The following is a 13903-nucleotide window of genomic DNA, read 5'->3' on the forward strand; positions in this document are numbered from 1 at the left end:
TTTGATGAGTGCTACACCAGTGGTATCGGTGCAGAAAAAGTGTAGCACTGGTGTAGTGCAATTGGCAAAAACGAACGTTTTCAGTGCAACCTTACCTACACCGGTGTAGTGCAATTTAAAAACGAAAACGACATTAGTTTTTCACAATTTTCAGACTCTAGTTAATTATACTGCTGTTTCCAATTACACGTTTCGGCAGCACTGGTTTGCATCAATAAAAAGTTTGTGAAATAAAAACAAACGCCATTACGCACAGCAAAATATTTTCCGTTAAAATTATTGTTTCAGTAATCGATATGTGTAAACAATTGTATCAATAGTTACTTTGAGTTGTTTTGCTGCTATTTAATACGTTTGCAAGTGAATACTCTACTGAAAATGTTTGTTCTGTGCTACGGGAAAAAGAGGCGCAGACATTGGAAGTGTAGAAGATTGCGGATGCTGGAAAGAAAAGTTGAGGGAGGGTTAATGAGAGTATTAAATTTACTGTACGGGCAGTCAATACAGGGGAAAATGATCCAGCAGATTGAACGCGAAGATAGAAATTTTTAGTAAGGTACGTTGTGTGTCATGGGCAAACACTGTCCGGTTCCCAAAAAAAAATAGCAGATGCTATAACAAACAACGAATTCATGCTCAGATTACTATGGGAATCAATCGTGCAATGTTGAATGAAAACAATGTCGAATTGTTGGTATTGATTTAGAAACCACCTTGACTTGTGGGTTAAATGTCACAATCAAAACTTTAGAAACCGTTTAGACAAGATTTTTTGGACAGGTATGTAAAAAAAAATATGACAAAATGCACTAAAAAGTGACCATCCTTCTTCTATTTGTAGGAACTCTTCAGCGAAACTTGTTAAACCAATTTGTGATTATACTTGTAACTTAAAATGTATGAAATAAATTACCGTCAATCTATAATGTTTCTCGTTTGTTTGCTTGTTCGAATGTGTCTGGTATGAAAGCAAACTTATAGTGTTCCTTTTGCATTTCGCAGGTAATCTGCATACCGTAAAAGTGCGCAACTTTGCAACCATGTTGAGCGAGCAGCAACAAAATCCCACCCTGGTGGACGCCAATCATCACGAAATGTACCTGCAGCAGCTGCATCAAACGATGGTGGATAATTTCACCGGTTTTCCCAGCCCGGCCACAGTGCACATCGACGAGAATCCCACGGTAATGGGGTTTGACTTTCCGCTGGCCACGGAAGACGACATCGAACGGTTGGAGCTGGCAGTCAAGCAAAGTTCCATAATGCGTTCACAATATGTAAGATTTATGTGCTGACTTTTTTTTTTGAATAATTCAAGTTGTGGATTTCCAATTAGGTGCAGTATCTAAACCTCACCAAGTCGATTCATCTAACTGTAGTCCAATCGTTCAGTATGTTCTTCAGCGATTTTGCGATGACAAACTACAGCTACTACGGTGTCGAGCGTGCCGAGTACCCCAAGACGCCTAAGAAAGCCATGAAGAAGTATGACGTGTTTTCCATTTGCATGTTGGGTAATGTAGTTTGATATGATCTATATTCAGTCGGATGTATGGGATGTAAAATGAAACCCTTATAATTGCAGATGCGTGGCGATCGCATGGTATTAACGCAGTTGTGCTGATGGAGCAACTGAAAAAAGCAATCTACCACATCAGCCGGCGACGGTACACTCGGAATCAAGTATTGAAAAAGAAAATGAAACAGTTGCAGGGCAACTGATAGTGGTGTCTATTTTAGAATTTACAATAAAACAATATTTTTATATCTGCTCTGTTAATAATAGTGACCCGCTGATAATATGCAGTAATCAGTAAAATGCCATAATATTCATGTTGAGCTACTAATGATGAAAGTAAATCAAATTTTCATCCAAACAGACAACTTCAGATTGGCAATGGTTCGGTTGAGGTCGCAAATCTCGGCCTACAGATGTGCTGCTGAAAAAGGTCCCCTAAATAAAACTACCGAGCGACGAGTAGAAGCACTGAAAACCCAGCTGGAACATTTGGATCGCACTTGTAGCAAACGTCACACAGTTGTACCGAAACGTCGTGTACTCGTCAGTGGGTTTGATTTTCCTCTGGTAGATGCAGCGGATGTTGAGCGATTGGAAAAAACGGTTCAAGCAAGCAACGCAGTACGTGCGGACTATGTACGACTTGACCGGTGTTTTGTGCAATTTCGTTTAATTTAAACATTGTCCTACTACTTTCAGATACGCTACCTGAACTTCATGGTACCACCGAAGACGGATCTGGTGGAGTGCTTTAGTTTATTCTTCACCGATACATCGATGGCGAATTACAACTGGAGCGGAATTTCCGGTCATCGTTTCCCCAAGATAGCAATGAAGGGGTACAGCATTTTTACCGATTGTATGTTAGGTAAGTGCCTTGTTGGTTTATCCAATAACTTATTGGATAAGAATTACAATGTCGCAGAATGTAGATTCTACTTAAACCGTTCGTTGGATTAGTCGATAGTAACTCAGTGCCATGAACGCGATTTATTTATGTTGTTTTCGCTAAAGAAAACTGAAACTGAGCCAGGGTAGTTTCATCAAACAAACACTTTTCACGAAACCGTGTTGGGTTCGCACTTAGCAACGGGGGTTTGAGCAAACCTGATATAAAAACCAGGTTCGAAACTCACTCGATTATCAGTTCAACAACGTTGAAGCTACGTTCGAAACTAGATTCTAATAAACGGTTTGACAGCAGTTAGGATGGAAACTGGGTTAGGTTTGGCATCAAGTGAAAACGACATTAGTTGTTAAAAAAATATATCGCAGTAGGCGTTCGCGTTGGACGAGTAAAATTTTCACTCCCGTAATTTTTTTTTTTTTGGAAATTAACTTTTGCTCGATTATATGGGGAATTTAACAAATCAAATCTTTTTGATTGTAATTGTGTGGTGGTTCTATACTAAGTAGACGGAAACGGAAAAATTACAAAACCTTTGGTGCGATGAATTAGACTAGCTCAGTGAAGTTTCTTTACCAATCTCATTTCGCCGTCAGCGAAAAAATTTAATAAAATTTAGTTTGTTGAGCGAAAAATCTATTCTTGGCTGTAGTATTCTTGTTTATCATTTCTCGAAAAAATGATATATGAGACACTCATAAGGGCACATTCAGTAGTGTTCTAGTTCTAGATGCATAATTTATGTCAGTTACAAAATTTAAATCTGAATTTTATAACAAGAAAAACTGGCAGCCCCAGCAGAGTTTTACTCGTGCTTCAAACATACAAAAAAAAATAGAACGGCATCGTAGACCAGTTTTAAATTTGACAGAAGAACTGGTCGAATAAATAAAACTAGAACGGCTTGCTGGGGATACGTTTGTTCCAGTTTCTGCTCTATTATAGATCTTTCATATAGAACTTCCAGCTGCTGAATTTGCTCTAGGGCTGGCATTCGAAACCATCGTTTTGCAGGAGGTAGTATGTTGCTACGTTTCGGCGTTTAAGAGTTATATGACTTTTTTCGATTTTTTGTAAAGCAATTCCAACAATAATGTAAATGAATTAAAATAATAACACCATCTCAGATTTCACTTCGAACATAGATAAGATTAGTTTTTATAGTAATTGTGCGCAATAATTAGCTCGACAAATCTTCGTAAGTCGATTTATTTGTAAAACTGTTCACAAAAAAAGTTAGAACAGAAAGATTTCATTTTTTTGGAGCTATCCTACTTTTACTCCGAAAAATTGATATAACTCGATCAAATAAAGAGGTAGAAAGATGGCTTTTTCAGCAAATTTGTTCAAAATACAATTTCCTACATCTTTGCTGTAAAATGCTACAATGTTCAATTAAGAAAGTTAGAATCGAAATTTTAATCCAAACATGAACCACTCTATGTTTTTTTACATCGAAGAATGCGCCAGTTGAATACTAAAAACTTTTGTAAAGACTCCAACTACAAAATATAATATTTAATAAAGATTCATTCTGCAGATGAAAAATATATCCTGTCACTGAATTCCGCACACTTATTTGGGAATAAAACGACGAACGCAAGCGCACTTCGAATACATGTTTGGCTGGATTGATTATGTACGAGGGCCTCAAAGACGGTTCAATGGGTCGGAAAGATCATGATTCTGGGATTGTAATGGCATACTTTTGGAGGACTATCTAAAAACAAAATTGCCGATGGTGGTGAGCTCACTTCGTCCGCGTCCCTTGTCGCTAATTCAATCAAATAGCGATTCGACAGCAATGCTTTTTGTTTTTATCAGTTCATATATCATTGATAATTTAAATTGTTTCATTTGATCAAGTTTTTCTTGAAATTGGCACGGATCCGCTTTTAGCGAAAGCCCCAGTATCTGCATCTTTTTGCCTTTCTCATATAGAAAGGCTATGCAATGTGTGTGTGTGACAAATAATGTCACTTAATTTTCTCAAAGATGGCGGAACTGATTCTCATAAACTCATATTCAAATGAAAGGTCTATTTGGATCCGACTTTCGGTTCCGGAACTACAAGGAAATATGTGCCAATTTATGAAAAAATGCGCACAAATTAAGAAGCAAACGAAAACAAGGTGCATATGTTTATAAAACTTTCTGCTAAATTCACCTATTTGGCAGATCTTGTTAATTAGTGAATGTATAAAACTACTTTGGGACTACTAGTCCTCGGTTTCCGCTTCCGAACCGATTATAGTAAAGAAAAGCTCCAAAAACGGAATTCACTTCGATTTCTCAGCAACGGTTAAACTTACGATTCATGACTCAAGATCCGGTTCCGAAATTATAGGGCGATGAGTTACACAATATTCCAATCGTCATTCAAATGCTTTTTTATAAAAGTACTCTAATTGCCTTTCTCATATAGAAAGTTTATGCAATCATTTGAAAATTTCCAGTGATATTTTTGGAAATATGAGTAATATGAGAAAGGCATCATTACACCACTAGGTGGAATAAAAAAGGTTTTTATATAAATTATTTAACCCCGAACTTAAACTTAATGGTGGTCGTTTGCCGGAGGAATTTTCTCCATCTTCAGCAAAAGTCCGTTTGCTGACGAACTTTAAAACAGGTTCAGGTTAGTTACACCAGTAAAAAAACCTAATTGCATGAAAATAATATCGAGTACTTGTAATTTGATGAAGTCTTTCGTGTACATAATATTTTGTTCACAATTTAAAACACATTAACATTAATAAAAGCATGGCTACCTAATTTTGGGTTGAAACATACCCAAAATCAACTAAAGTTCATCTCCGCAATTTTAGGTAACTATCGTATCACATGAACCCAAACTAACGAGCGATGACCTCAATGTTTAGGTAAATGTAATATTGCCCAAAGTGTTGCTAAGTAGCTCATAGAAGAACTCGACAGTTAGCGATTTCTCCTCAAAAACAGTAAACTCGTTTTTCAGTGTATAAAATGCGAATGACGCCACCGATTACTGCGATTTTATTTACTGTTTACAGGAAAGGGTCTTGATCGACCCAACTAGAGATGGTTAAACTAATAGGATTTGTTGAAATTTCATCGCGTCATTAAAATTTCACTCATAACATAGCTAATATAATTGAATTATTTTATTTTTATGTTTCGTCCTCGACTCACCACTGCCTGAGCAGTTCACGTTGAACCGCCTAGCGTCACTTAACGCCAACATAATTTATTTATGTTTTTTTCTCATCATCTTTTACAGAAGCCTGGTCGGATAGAGGCATCAATCTAGACACACTGCAGATTAAAATTAAACGAGCGATAGAAAAAATTAACAATCGACGCAACGTTCAGCAGTCAAAACTTCGCCGCAAAGCCAAACTATCAAGCATTGAGACTGAACTTGAATGAGACAACCCGAACATGTGTTACGGCCATGTGAATCCCTCAATTGTTTTTTCCTTAAATAGTTTAAATTTACTCAAACTGTAAATTTCAAAAGTTAAACAGTCATCTGTTGAATATCAAATTGGTCACTTGAATGTTTCATTTTTTTTAAGAAAAAAAAACTTGGTGATAAGTTAATGACCTATAAGCTTATGTCCATGGTTTTGTCAATACTGCGTGGGAAAATGTGAGTATTTTTGAATTTGTTCTGTTTGTTGTGTTTTATGTTCAGTACATTCGAAACTCTGAAGTTATTAGTTTTCGAAAATCATGAACTCAATCCTAATCATAAAATTTGCCTAAAAGTAACAGCTGTATGATTGATTTGCAATTCTGAAAATTTCAAATAAAAGAATCAATGCTTTAATTTCAAACACATTTTTTAAATAAGCAAATGATCTAAATATTTCGACTCATTGCAGGATGTGGCGTATGTTCGAACCGCGTTCAACTGGTGAATGCAAAATTGAAATCGTTCGGAATGAACAGCAGCTAGTAGTTGTAATCTTGTTCTAAGTGGAACTCCGAATTGGTTAGTTTTTCAGCAATTAAAACTAGCATGGCACTCGATAAGTGACCAACAAATACATCGAATCGATGATGTATCCAGCTCATGGATTTTTCGAAGGTGAAAACGCAATTCGCAACATTACAAAATGAAGAAAAAATGCTAGGTCCCTCTTCTGTCTCAGTCTTTCATGTGAAAATATAGTACATATTTTACAGCAACTTGTTTTTAACTTTTTGATTGAAATTCTGCTCGACAACCGATCAGACGGCCGTGTTAAAATCTAATTTTTTCCCCATTCATAGGCAGATCCCCCACCGATTTCTTCGGTGACCTGTACTACTATCCGGAAGAGGAAAACCGGTCGCCGAGATTCAATTTCATTTTTCCAATCACGGATCCGGATACTTTGGAAGATCTCGAATATGCTGTGCGGCATGACCAGAAGACACGGATCAAATACGTATGTAGTGTCCGAACAACTCGGCTTTGATCTGATCAATCTGTTTTTCTTTTCAGATCAATTTTCTACGTCGCATCAAGTCGCGAGATGAACAGCTGTCCGGTGGAAATGTTTTCAAACGGCTCTGCAGCGATACTGCCATATTTGCTCATTTCTGTTTCAGCACGCCCAAATTCACGGGCGACGGAAGAAGGAGACGGGCGCTGAAGGATTTCGTGATATTTGGCGTTTGTATGCTACGTAAGTATTTTTGCGTATGTTTCTATTAAACTGTGATTCAGTTCCAATATTTCTGTGATCCGTTGTTGTTGTCAGAAGACGTTTCGTCTTCGACACATCAGTGCATAACAGTTTACATTAGACTACTATGCCGTATAGCAGTTCAACATTTGATAAAAATTATAATCGAAGCAATTAATGCCGGAATATATTTATAACAATACGCGTTTGTGCTCCTGAATTTTTGCATCTCAGGAGAAAAGATGTTTTCATATTTCAGAATTTGACTCCTGGGCCTTGACACAGTTGGTGTCTCAAAAAATATGCAGACTATCATGCAGGGATCAGCTGATTAGGGCCCAAAATCATTCCAGTAATGGCATATGCCGAGTCGCTAAGTTTTGCAGGCTAGGCCAAATGAGAACTACTAATTTTAAATACGGATAATCTTGAAATTTTGGAGAGCCAAAACGGTCAAACAAACTAATGGAAAATAAAAAAAGTGTCTTGCATTAACGAACGAAAACGAAACGTGAAGTAAACCAACGCAGTTGATAATTCGTTTGAAATTACCATTTAGGCGAATAATATTCATGTTTCATTATGAGCCAAAGCAGGCTAAAGACAGATTTCGCCCACCGCCATTCCGGTGGGAGTCATTCCGGTAGCGAAAAAGTTCGGAAAGCAATAAGCAATGAATAGTGCGATCGGGTACATCGGGGTGAATTATCATGATGCTACTGTGTAAGAGCTACTATCCAATGTTTTGCCTTTCCATACAGAAAGGATATAGAATTGTTGAGAAAAAAACTGCCTTCTGATCGAAGCCCCGAATACTTTTTATTTTATATATCACTCGACTCAGTTCGACGAGATTGGAAAATGTCTGTGTGTTCACTAGGGTACCGAAAAAAGGTCACAAATTCGCTAGCTCAAACTGACGAAATCATGTCAGTTGTCTTAGACATGGATGAAACATTTCTTCCGGAACCAAAAGATTCGGAAAGTGAAGTTGTTTTTATTTTCGAAGTCTGATTTCATAGAAATTCTAGTGTTACCTCAATTTTTTAATCGACCTGTTGAGATTTTTTTTTCTCAAATTTTTTTAGTATAGATGATACCAAACCTTGAACTTGCAACTTTCGGTGTAATTGTTAGATAGTTTTTTTTCCAATAGTATTGAAACGTTTTTCAGAACATATTGATTTGTGTTTTACATTCATTATTTATTTCTTACTACAGTCTCATAATTTCAAACATTTTCAGAAATGGTGTTACCTCAAAAAAAGGATCAACTCCGGAAAATTTTGAACCAAAATGCAGCTGGAGGTCAAAATACCAACCAGTAATTGTTGAATAAAAAACCATTAAAATTATAGCACTTTCTTCTGATAAAGTACGTTTGTAAGCGAACAGAAAATTACGGAGATAGATATTTTTTATGCCAAATGTCTTAGAATTGTATCAAACGTCAAGACTCTGGGATTACTTATTTTTCGGATTAGGATGAGACTGAAGTTTAAATTGCTGTTTTTATGAAGGTTCCGGATAGATTTTTGCACTAGTATTCAAATGCCTCTAAAATCATCTCAAATCATCATTTACTCTTGGTATGTTTATCATCTCCATTCGTAAATTTTCCAAATCGAAGTCATGTTTTTCTCGATTCGACGTTTCATATAGGTCTAAAAAATTTGGCGTCAAAACCAAATTTTCGATTTTGAAAATTCAAGTTTTGGTTATTTTTTAAAGCTCAAACTTTTTTAGGTTCTCAATCATTTGGGCACTACCCTCTATTTTTGGTGATACTACAAGCTATTAGACCGAAGATGGTTACGAAAGGAGAGCAAGTTCGAAAACCAATTGTGAGCGGTCGTATTGAAAATCCGCATCTGTGAGTAAGCAAACTTGAAAAAAGCTTGGTTTTCATGCAAGCACTCTCCATAACGTTCTTAAGTCTTTCAATTCACGTTTGACAACAGCCAGGAAGACTGGGGACGGAAATAATGAATTTCTTGAACTACCAGAATGACGCGAAGGCAAAGCAAAGAGACCAGAAATGTTTCCAACTACAATGCTTTTTATGCTGCCATGCAACGGAACGGAGTAGAGGAGCATTTCTGGATAAAGAAAAAGTCCAAGTTTTCCAAAAAATATTTGGTTTGGTTGGCAATCAGCAGCACTGGTCGAGTAAACTAAAAGTTCTTCATTACCGGAACGGCAAATAAAGAAATATATCGTGAAAAATGCCTAAAAAAGCGTTTCCTACGCAACCATAACGCTTCCTCACTATTCCGGCCTGATTTGGCACCTTGTCACTACGTTAAAGTTGTTTTCATGAAGATTCCTAAATCGAAAAAAAATTTGGATCCTAAATGTCGTGGAATTGTATAAAACGTCAAGATCTGTTGTTTATTTTAGACAAAAAAAATCGACTGGGACTTTGAAAATGTTTGAGATTTACGAAATCGGAAATTTTTTTCTGATGTCAAATATCTTAGAATTGCATGAAACGTAAAGATTTGGTGTTATCTCGAGAAAAAAAAAATGTTGAGCAAAATCAAATCTCTGAAACTTTTGGAAATCTCAAAATTTTTCTAAGTTAAAAAAAAATTGTGTTCGATATAAGCTAGATCTCGACGTTTCATGCAATTCTAAACATTTGGTATTAAAACAAAATTTTCCCCTTAAGGTGATTTTTCAAGATTGAACATTTTCAAACTTAGACTGCCAGGCGGCACCACTTACCCATATCCGATTTGACTCAAATTTTGCATAGCGACTTTTATTTTTAACAAAGACCCCTAAATATTGGCACCGTTGAGAGCATTGTTGTTAAGTCTCACCTTGCAGAGTTCGGGTGTTTTGCCCATTTTGACTCACTTTTTATTTGATTTATTTCCTTCCAATATTTCACTCAAAAAAATTAGAACTCTTCAACGAAGCTGTCTATATGAGACTTTTCTCAGATGATTCAGGAAAAGATGTGTCACCTGTAATCCCCCGTCGGAAGCACCGTTCACATTCGTCTAGCTTTACTTGTTTTGTTTGGTTCACCCAGAACAAGATACCTACGGCTTAGATAATTCCGAGTTGTTTGTGCAATCTCACGTTTTTTTTCTAGCAAAACTTCACGAATATCGCACTTTAAAAATGATATGCAAGATCTTATCTAGCGAATTGATGGATGAAACTGACACCACTAAAATTTTGGTTTTCCTATTTCCCCTTTACAGAAGCCTGGTCCGACCACAAGGACATCGACCAGCGAAGTCTCAGCTCGATTATGAAACGAGTGTTCAAACGAATCAGCGTTCGAAACTATGTTCGCCTTGGACGGAACCAGAAAACGGATGTCTATCGAATGGCGCCATCATGATTCATCAGAAAGCAGCAAAGCTCATATTAACAGTTTTGCAGAATTTTAGTAAAACAAAGAGAAATAATAAAAACTAATAAACTGAGATACTTTTCCTCTCGAATGCGTGTTTTCGATTGTGTTGACATTATCGTAGAAAGTTTTTTTTAATAATCTTTTCTTATGAACATTGTAGGTCGGCATGCACGGAAGACTTATAAAAATTTGAAGAAAGCACCAAATCTCCAAATTCAACTGGTCCCGGTGTTCAACGCTCGCTGTAAGAATTGGATTCCCTTGAAAACCAGCACCCAGCTGTCCATCTTGAGCAAAAGCCGAAGCGTCGGTGTGGATAGATTCGTATTTCCGCTGCAAAACCCGGAAGAAATAGAGGCTCTGGAAATGGCCGTTCGAGAGAATCCGCGCACGTGGAATCAGTATGTGAGTACATTGCGATTCGATTGATTCGGTTTGGCTTAGAATTTCAATTCTATCGGTTCGTAGGTTGCTTACCTGCGTGACAAAAAAACCGCCGCAATGGACATCCCGAGTGTGATGAAATTGCTCTTCTTGGATGAAGCTCTGGAAGGGTACAATTTCAACGGTCTGCAAGGTCCCTTTCGGCAGAAGCGACCCCTGAAAATGTATGCCATCTTCGTCGACTGTATGTGGGGTAGGTTGAATGAAGTCGTTGACTTGAACTGTTTCTAATAAGTATGATTCTCTTGTTTTTTTTTCTTGTAGAAGCCTGGCGAGAGCAATTGGACGATCGGGCACAATTACATAAAGGCATTAATGCTGCCATTGCCACATCGAAAAGTCGTGTTCGGGTCAAACGCTGCCGTGAAAATCAACGACGGCGGGCATGTTTGCTAGAAGATCAGAGGAAGAATTTTTGATCCATCTTGTTATAATGTTCGAGGTTTTCCTTTCCGGTTGATCGATACAAAAATCTGATGATGAATTGGTTATTGAAATATAACTCTCCGGAGTTCCTACCACGTAATCGAGTACAACATCTGACAAATCCAATAAAATGTTTTATAGAAAACATAGAAAACCATTTCATGTTTCGCTCCCATGCACATTTCGTTCTGTAAAAAACCTATTCCACTAACCATGTCTTTTTTGGTTTCAGTTTTCAAACGGATACAGTTGTTCAAACAAAGCGCCCAACAGGGTGTAGACAATTTTATGTTTCCTATACCAGACTGTGATACCATCGAGCGGTTAGAGGCCTCCGTCAGGATGTTTCCCATCATCAGAAAGCAATACGTAAGTTTTGGCTATGACTTTTTCTACAAATAATATGTGTTTCATTTTATCTATCCTTTTACCTTCTCAAGATCGAGCACCTTAGGCGAGTTAAAGATCAAACCAAGGACGTGGCCAAAACATTTCCGGTGCTATTTTCCGACGCCGCCCTCGAGATGTACAACTACAATGGGACAGGTCGGAAGGAACGCCGACCGATGAAGGATTACCAGATCTTCCATGATTGCATGCTAGGTTTGACATTGCCCCCCCTCCCCCTACTCATTTCGATGGCTTTAGCCTAATGACAGAAGATGTTTTTTCTTCTTTTTTCCTTCCATCCCGCTTCTCAGAAGCATGGACTGACGACGGTGTCAACGAAGCGGTCCTGCAGGAAAACATCAACATCGTCGTGAAGCGAGCCGATGGCCGAAAACGGGCGAAACTGTTCAACTTTCGTCGGCGAATATTTCAGAACGTTGGCACAATTTTCTCCAACTTTCCCGATATACAGTCCTAGGGTGCAACCAGGTTGCAATAAACTGACTCATTCCCCCAGTGGATTCCTAGTTTTTAAACGAAGCAATATATTTAACATTTTAGTGTATTTTTATTTCGATAGCACACTCGAAGTAATCAGTATATTTATTTATTTTAACGTAACACTATAGAAAACTGTGTTTTACTTGTTGTGAATAGATCGAAAATCTGTTTTAGGGGAGGGAGAAACTAACTCCAGCACACTCCCAATCCAGTACCACAACTCTAACATTTTTCTTTCATTTTAGCTACCATCCGTGTCATCAGTGAGGATAAACTGTTGGATAGGCAAAACGACACCACGGGGGGGTCGGACAATGCACTGCGTCCTCGGCAGCAGCAAGGCCCGGTAAACATAGCCGGTTTCAGTTTCCCGATAGCGAACGAAGATACGGTGGAAAAGTTGGAACAGGCCGTACGCAGTAACTGGCTGGTGCGGCAGGCTTACGTCGATCTGTTGCGATCGCAGATGCCACGGAAATCCGATGCCCATCGGATCTATGACATCGTGTCGAATAAGATTTTCACCTACCAAGCGCTGCAAAACTACTACCTGACGGCCGATCGGCAGCCGTACTTCAAGCAAGCCAGCCGCAAAGCAATGGTGAATTATGACATTTTCCAGGGATGCATGCTGGGTAAGTAACTGTCATTTATCATTACTTTGGTTTACGTTCTATACTGACGAATTTAGAAATTAGTGATTTGTTCCTGAACAAACTTAAAAAGTCATTTGCCACAAACATCTCTAAGAAATGAGCTGGCAAATTTCAAATAACCCTCTTTTAGTCAACTTTCGAAAATCAACAAATGAACGATTGAAAACCAAAAACCGGATAAGTGAAACTTGGTCGGAAAACCCATTTAAGTATTTTTGAAAGCTAGAAAAAAACATTAAGGGATGAGGTCAGTGTTTTAGAGGGTTTACTATTTCCACGCTTCAAATCTGATTTTCTCAGAATATCGGTGACGAATATCAAAAAACTCAACTGACAATCTCTTAGAAAATTAGTTTAGATTATTCTATGAAAATTTCAAAATGATTCATTGACTTTAGCGGTCGGGAAAGTCTTTTACAGTATTCTTTGAATGTCTCGCCTTCAAAAGCATGGATTAAAAATCTATCCTGACAATGTCTAGATAATTTAATTTAGATGCGATTAGTGCATAAAAAACATTTATGTTGTCGCGATAAAAATGAAGCGAATGTTATTTTTGTGAAGGTAAATCGATTCCTATAGCGGCGCCATTTTTTCTGCTCCAGTTTCCTGGTAACGTAATGAAACATGAGAGCGAAATAAAATCGTCTCAGAAAGGCTGCTAAACAAGCGGTACCTTTATTGGATTTCATGTAATGTAGTCAAACTTATAACCGAAAATAGCAAAACTTTCTTGGCCACCCGGCCCATCGAGAGTCATTTTGCACATGGGTGAGAGATCATGGAGAGAAATGTAATACGCAGAGCGAGCCATCTGGTTATACGCGACCTACTGGCCTCAGCCATTAAGGGCTGAGGACAGTACCGTAAAGTGGTCGTTTTTTTGCTATTTTCCCGTTTCAAATTAAATTTTCTTGGAAACAGTGCGGAATATAGAAAAACCCACCTGACAATGTTTTCGAAATTTAGTTGAGAATATTCTGTGAAATTTTCAGAATGATTCATTGAGTTTAGCGGTCGTGTTGTATTTTT

The 13903-nt window shown here is 37.7% G+C and overlaps 2 protein-coding genes across 6 annotated transcripts; both read left to right on the top strand.

Moving 5' to 3' along the window:
* Window positions 1-205: 205 nt before the first annotated feature.
* On the top strand, window positions 206-1783 carry LOC131430457 (uncharacterized). Of its 2 annotated transcripts, none has more exons than XM_058595473.1 (5): window positions 206-780; window positions 842-897; window positions 1003-1277; window positions 1337-1514; window positions 1586-1783. In XM_058595473.1, exons 3-5 carry the CDS (start codon window positions 1041-1043, stop codon window positions 1720-1722), a joined length of 552 nt encoding a protein of 183 aa, XP_058451456.1. In that variant the 5' UTR covers window positions 206-780; window positions 842-897; window positions 1003-1040; the 3' UTR covers window positions 1723-1783. The 2 variants fall into 2 exon arrangements, with proteins under 2 accessions (XP_058451456.1, XP_058451463.1); XM_058595480.1 differs by having other exon boundaries at window positions 206-556; window positions 641-780; window positions 842-1277.
* A 63-nt stretch (window positions 1784-1846) lies between these two features.
* Window positions 1847-12574, top strand: LOC131430433 (uncharacterized). Of its 4 annotated transcripts, XR_009229530.1 has the most exons (9): window positions 5832-6057; window positions 6293-6498; window positions 6684-6841; window positions 6898-7081; window positions 10297-10859; window positions 10923-11091; window positions 11163-11693; window positions 11765-11927; window positions 11987-12574. XR_009229530.1 is itself a non-coding variant. In XM_058595440.1 (5 exons), the coding sequence occupies exons 2-5, from the start codon at window positions 6468-6470 to the stop codon at window positions 10437-10439; spliced, it is 516 nt and encodes a 171-aa protein (XP_058451423.1). In that variant the 5' UTR covers window positions 5832-6057; window positions 6293-6467; the 3' UTR covers window positions 10440-10526. The 4 variants fall into 4 exon arrangements, 1 of the variants encoding a protein (XP_058451423.1); XR_009229529.1 differs by lacking the exon at window positions 11987-12574 and having other exon boundaries at window positions 11765-11978; XM_058595440.1 differs by lacking the exons at window positions 10923-11091; window positions 11163-11693; window positions 11765-11927; window positions 11987-12574 and having other exon boundaries at window positions 10297-10526.
* The last annotated feature ends 1329 nt before the right edge of the window (window positions 12575-13903 follow it).

The sequence above is a fragment of the Malaya genurostris genome, chromosome 1 (genome assembly GCF_030247185.1).
Source record: "Malaya genurostris strain Urasoe2022 chromosome 1, Malgen_1.1, whole genome shotgun sequence".
Classification (NCBI taxonomy): domain Eukaryota; kingdom Metazoa; phylum Arthropoda; class Insecta; order Diptera; family Culicidae; genus Malaya; species Malaya genurostris.

Coding starts and splice junctions, on each gene's coding strand:
- LOC131430457 (XM_058595473.1), top strand. CDS start 1,041: ATGTTGAGCGAGCAGCAACAAAATCCCACCCTGGTGGACGCCAATCAT. Junction 1,278..1,336: donor CCATAATGCGTTCACAATAT/GTAAGATTTATG, acceptor ATTTCCAATTAG/GTGCAGTATCTAAACCTCAC. Junction 1,515..1,585: donor GTTTTCCATTTGCATGTTGG/GTAATGTAGTTT, acceptor TTATAATTGCAG/ATGCGTGGCGATCGCATGGT.
- LOC131430433 (XM_058595440.1), top strand. CDS start 6,468: ATGATGTATCCAGCTCATGGATTTTTCGAAG. Junction 6,499..6,683: donor AGCTCATGGATTTTTCGAAG/GTGAAAACGCAA, acceptor CCCCATTCATAG/GCAGATCCCCCACCGATTTC. Junction 6,842..6,897: donor AGAAGACACGGATCAAATAC/GTATGTAGTGTC, acceptor TTTTCTTTTCAG/ATCAATTTTCTACGTCGCAT.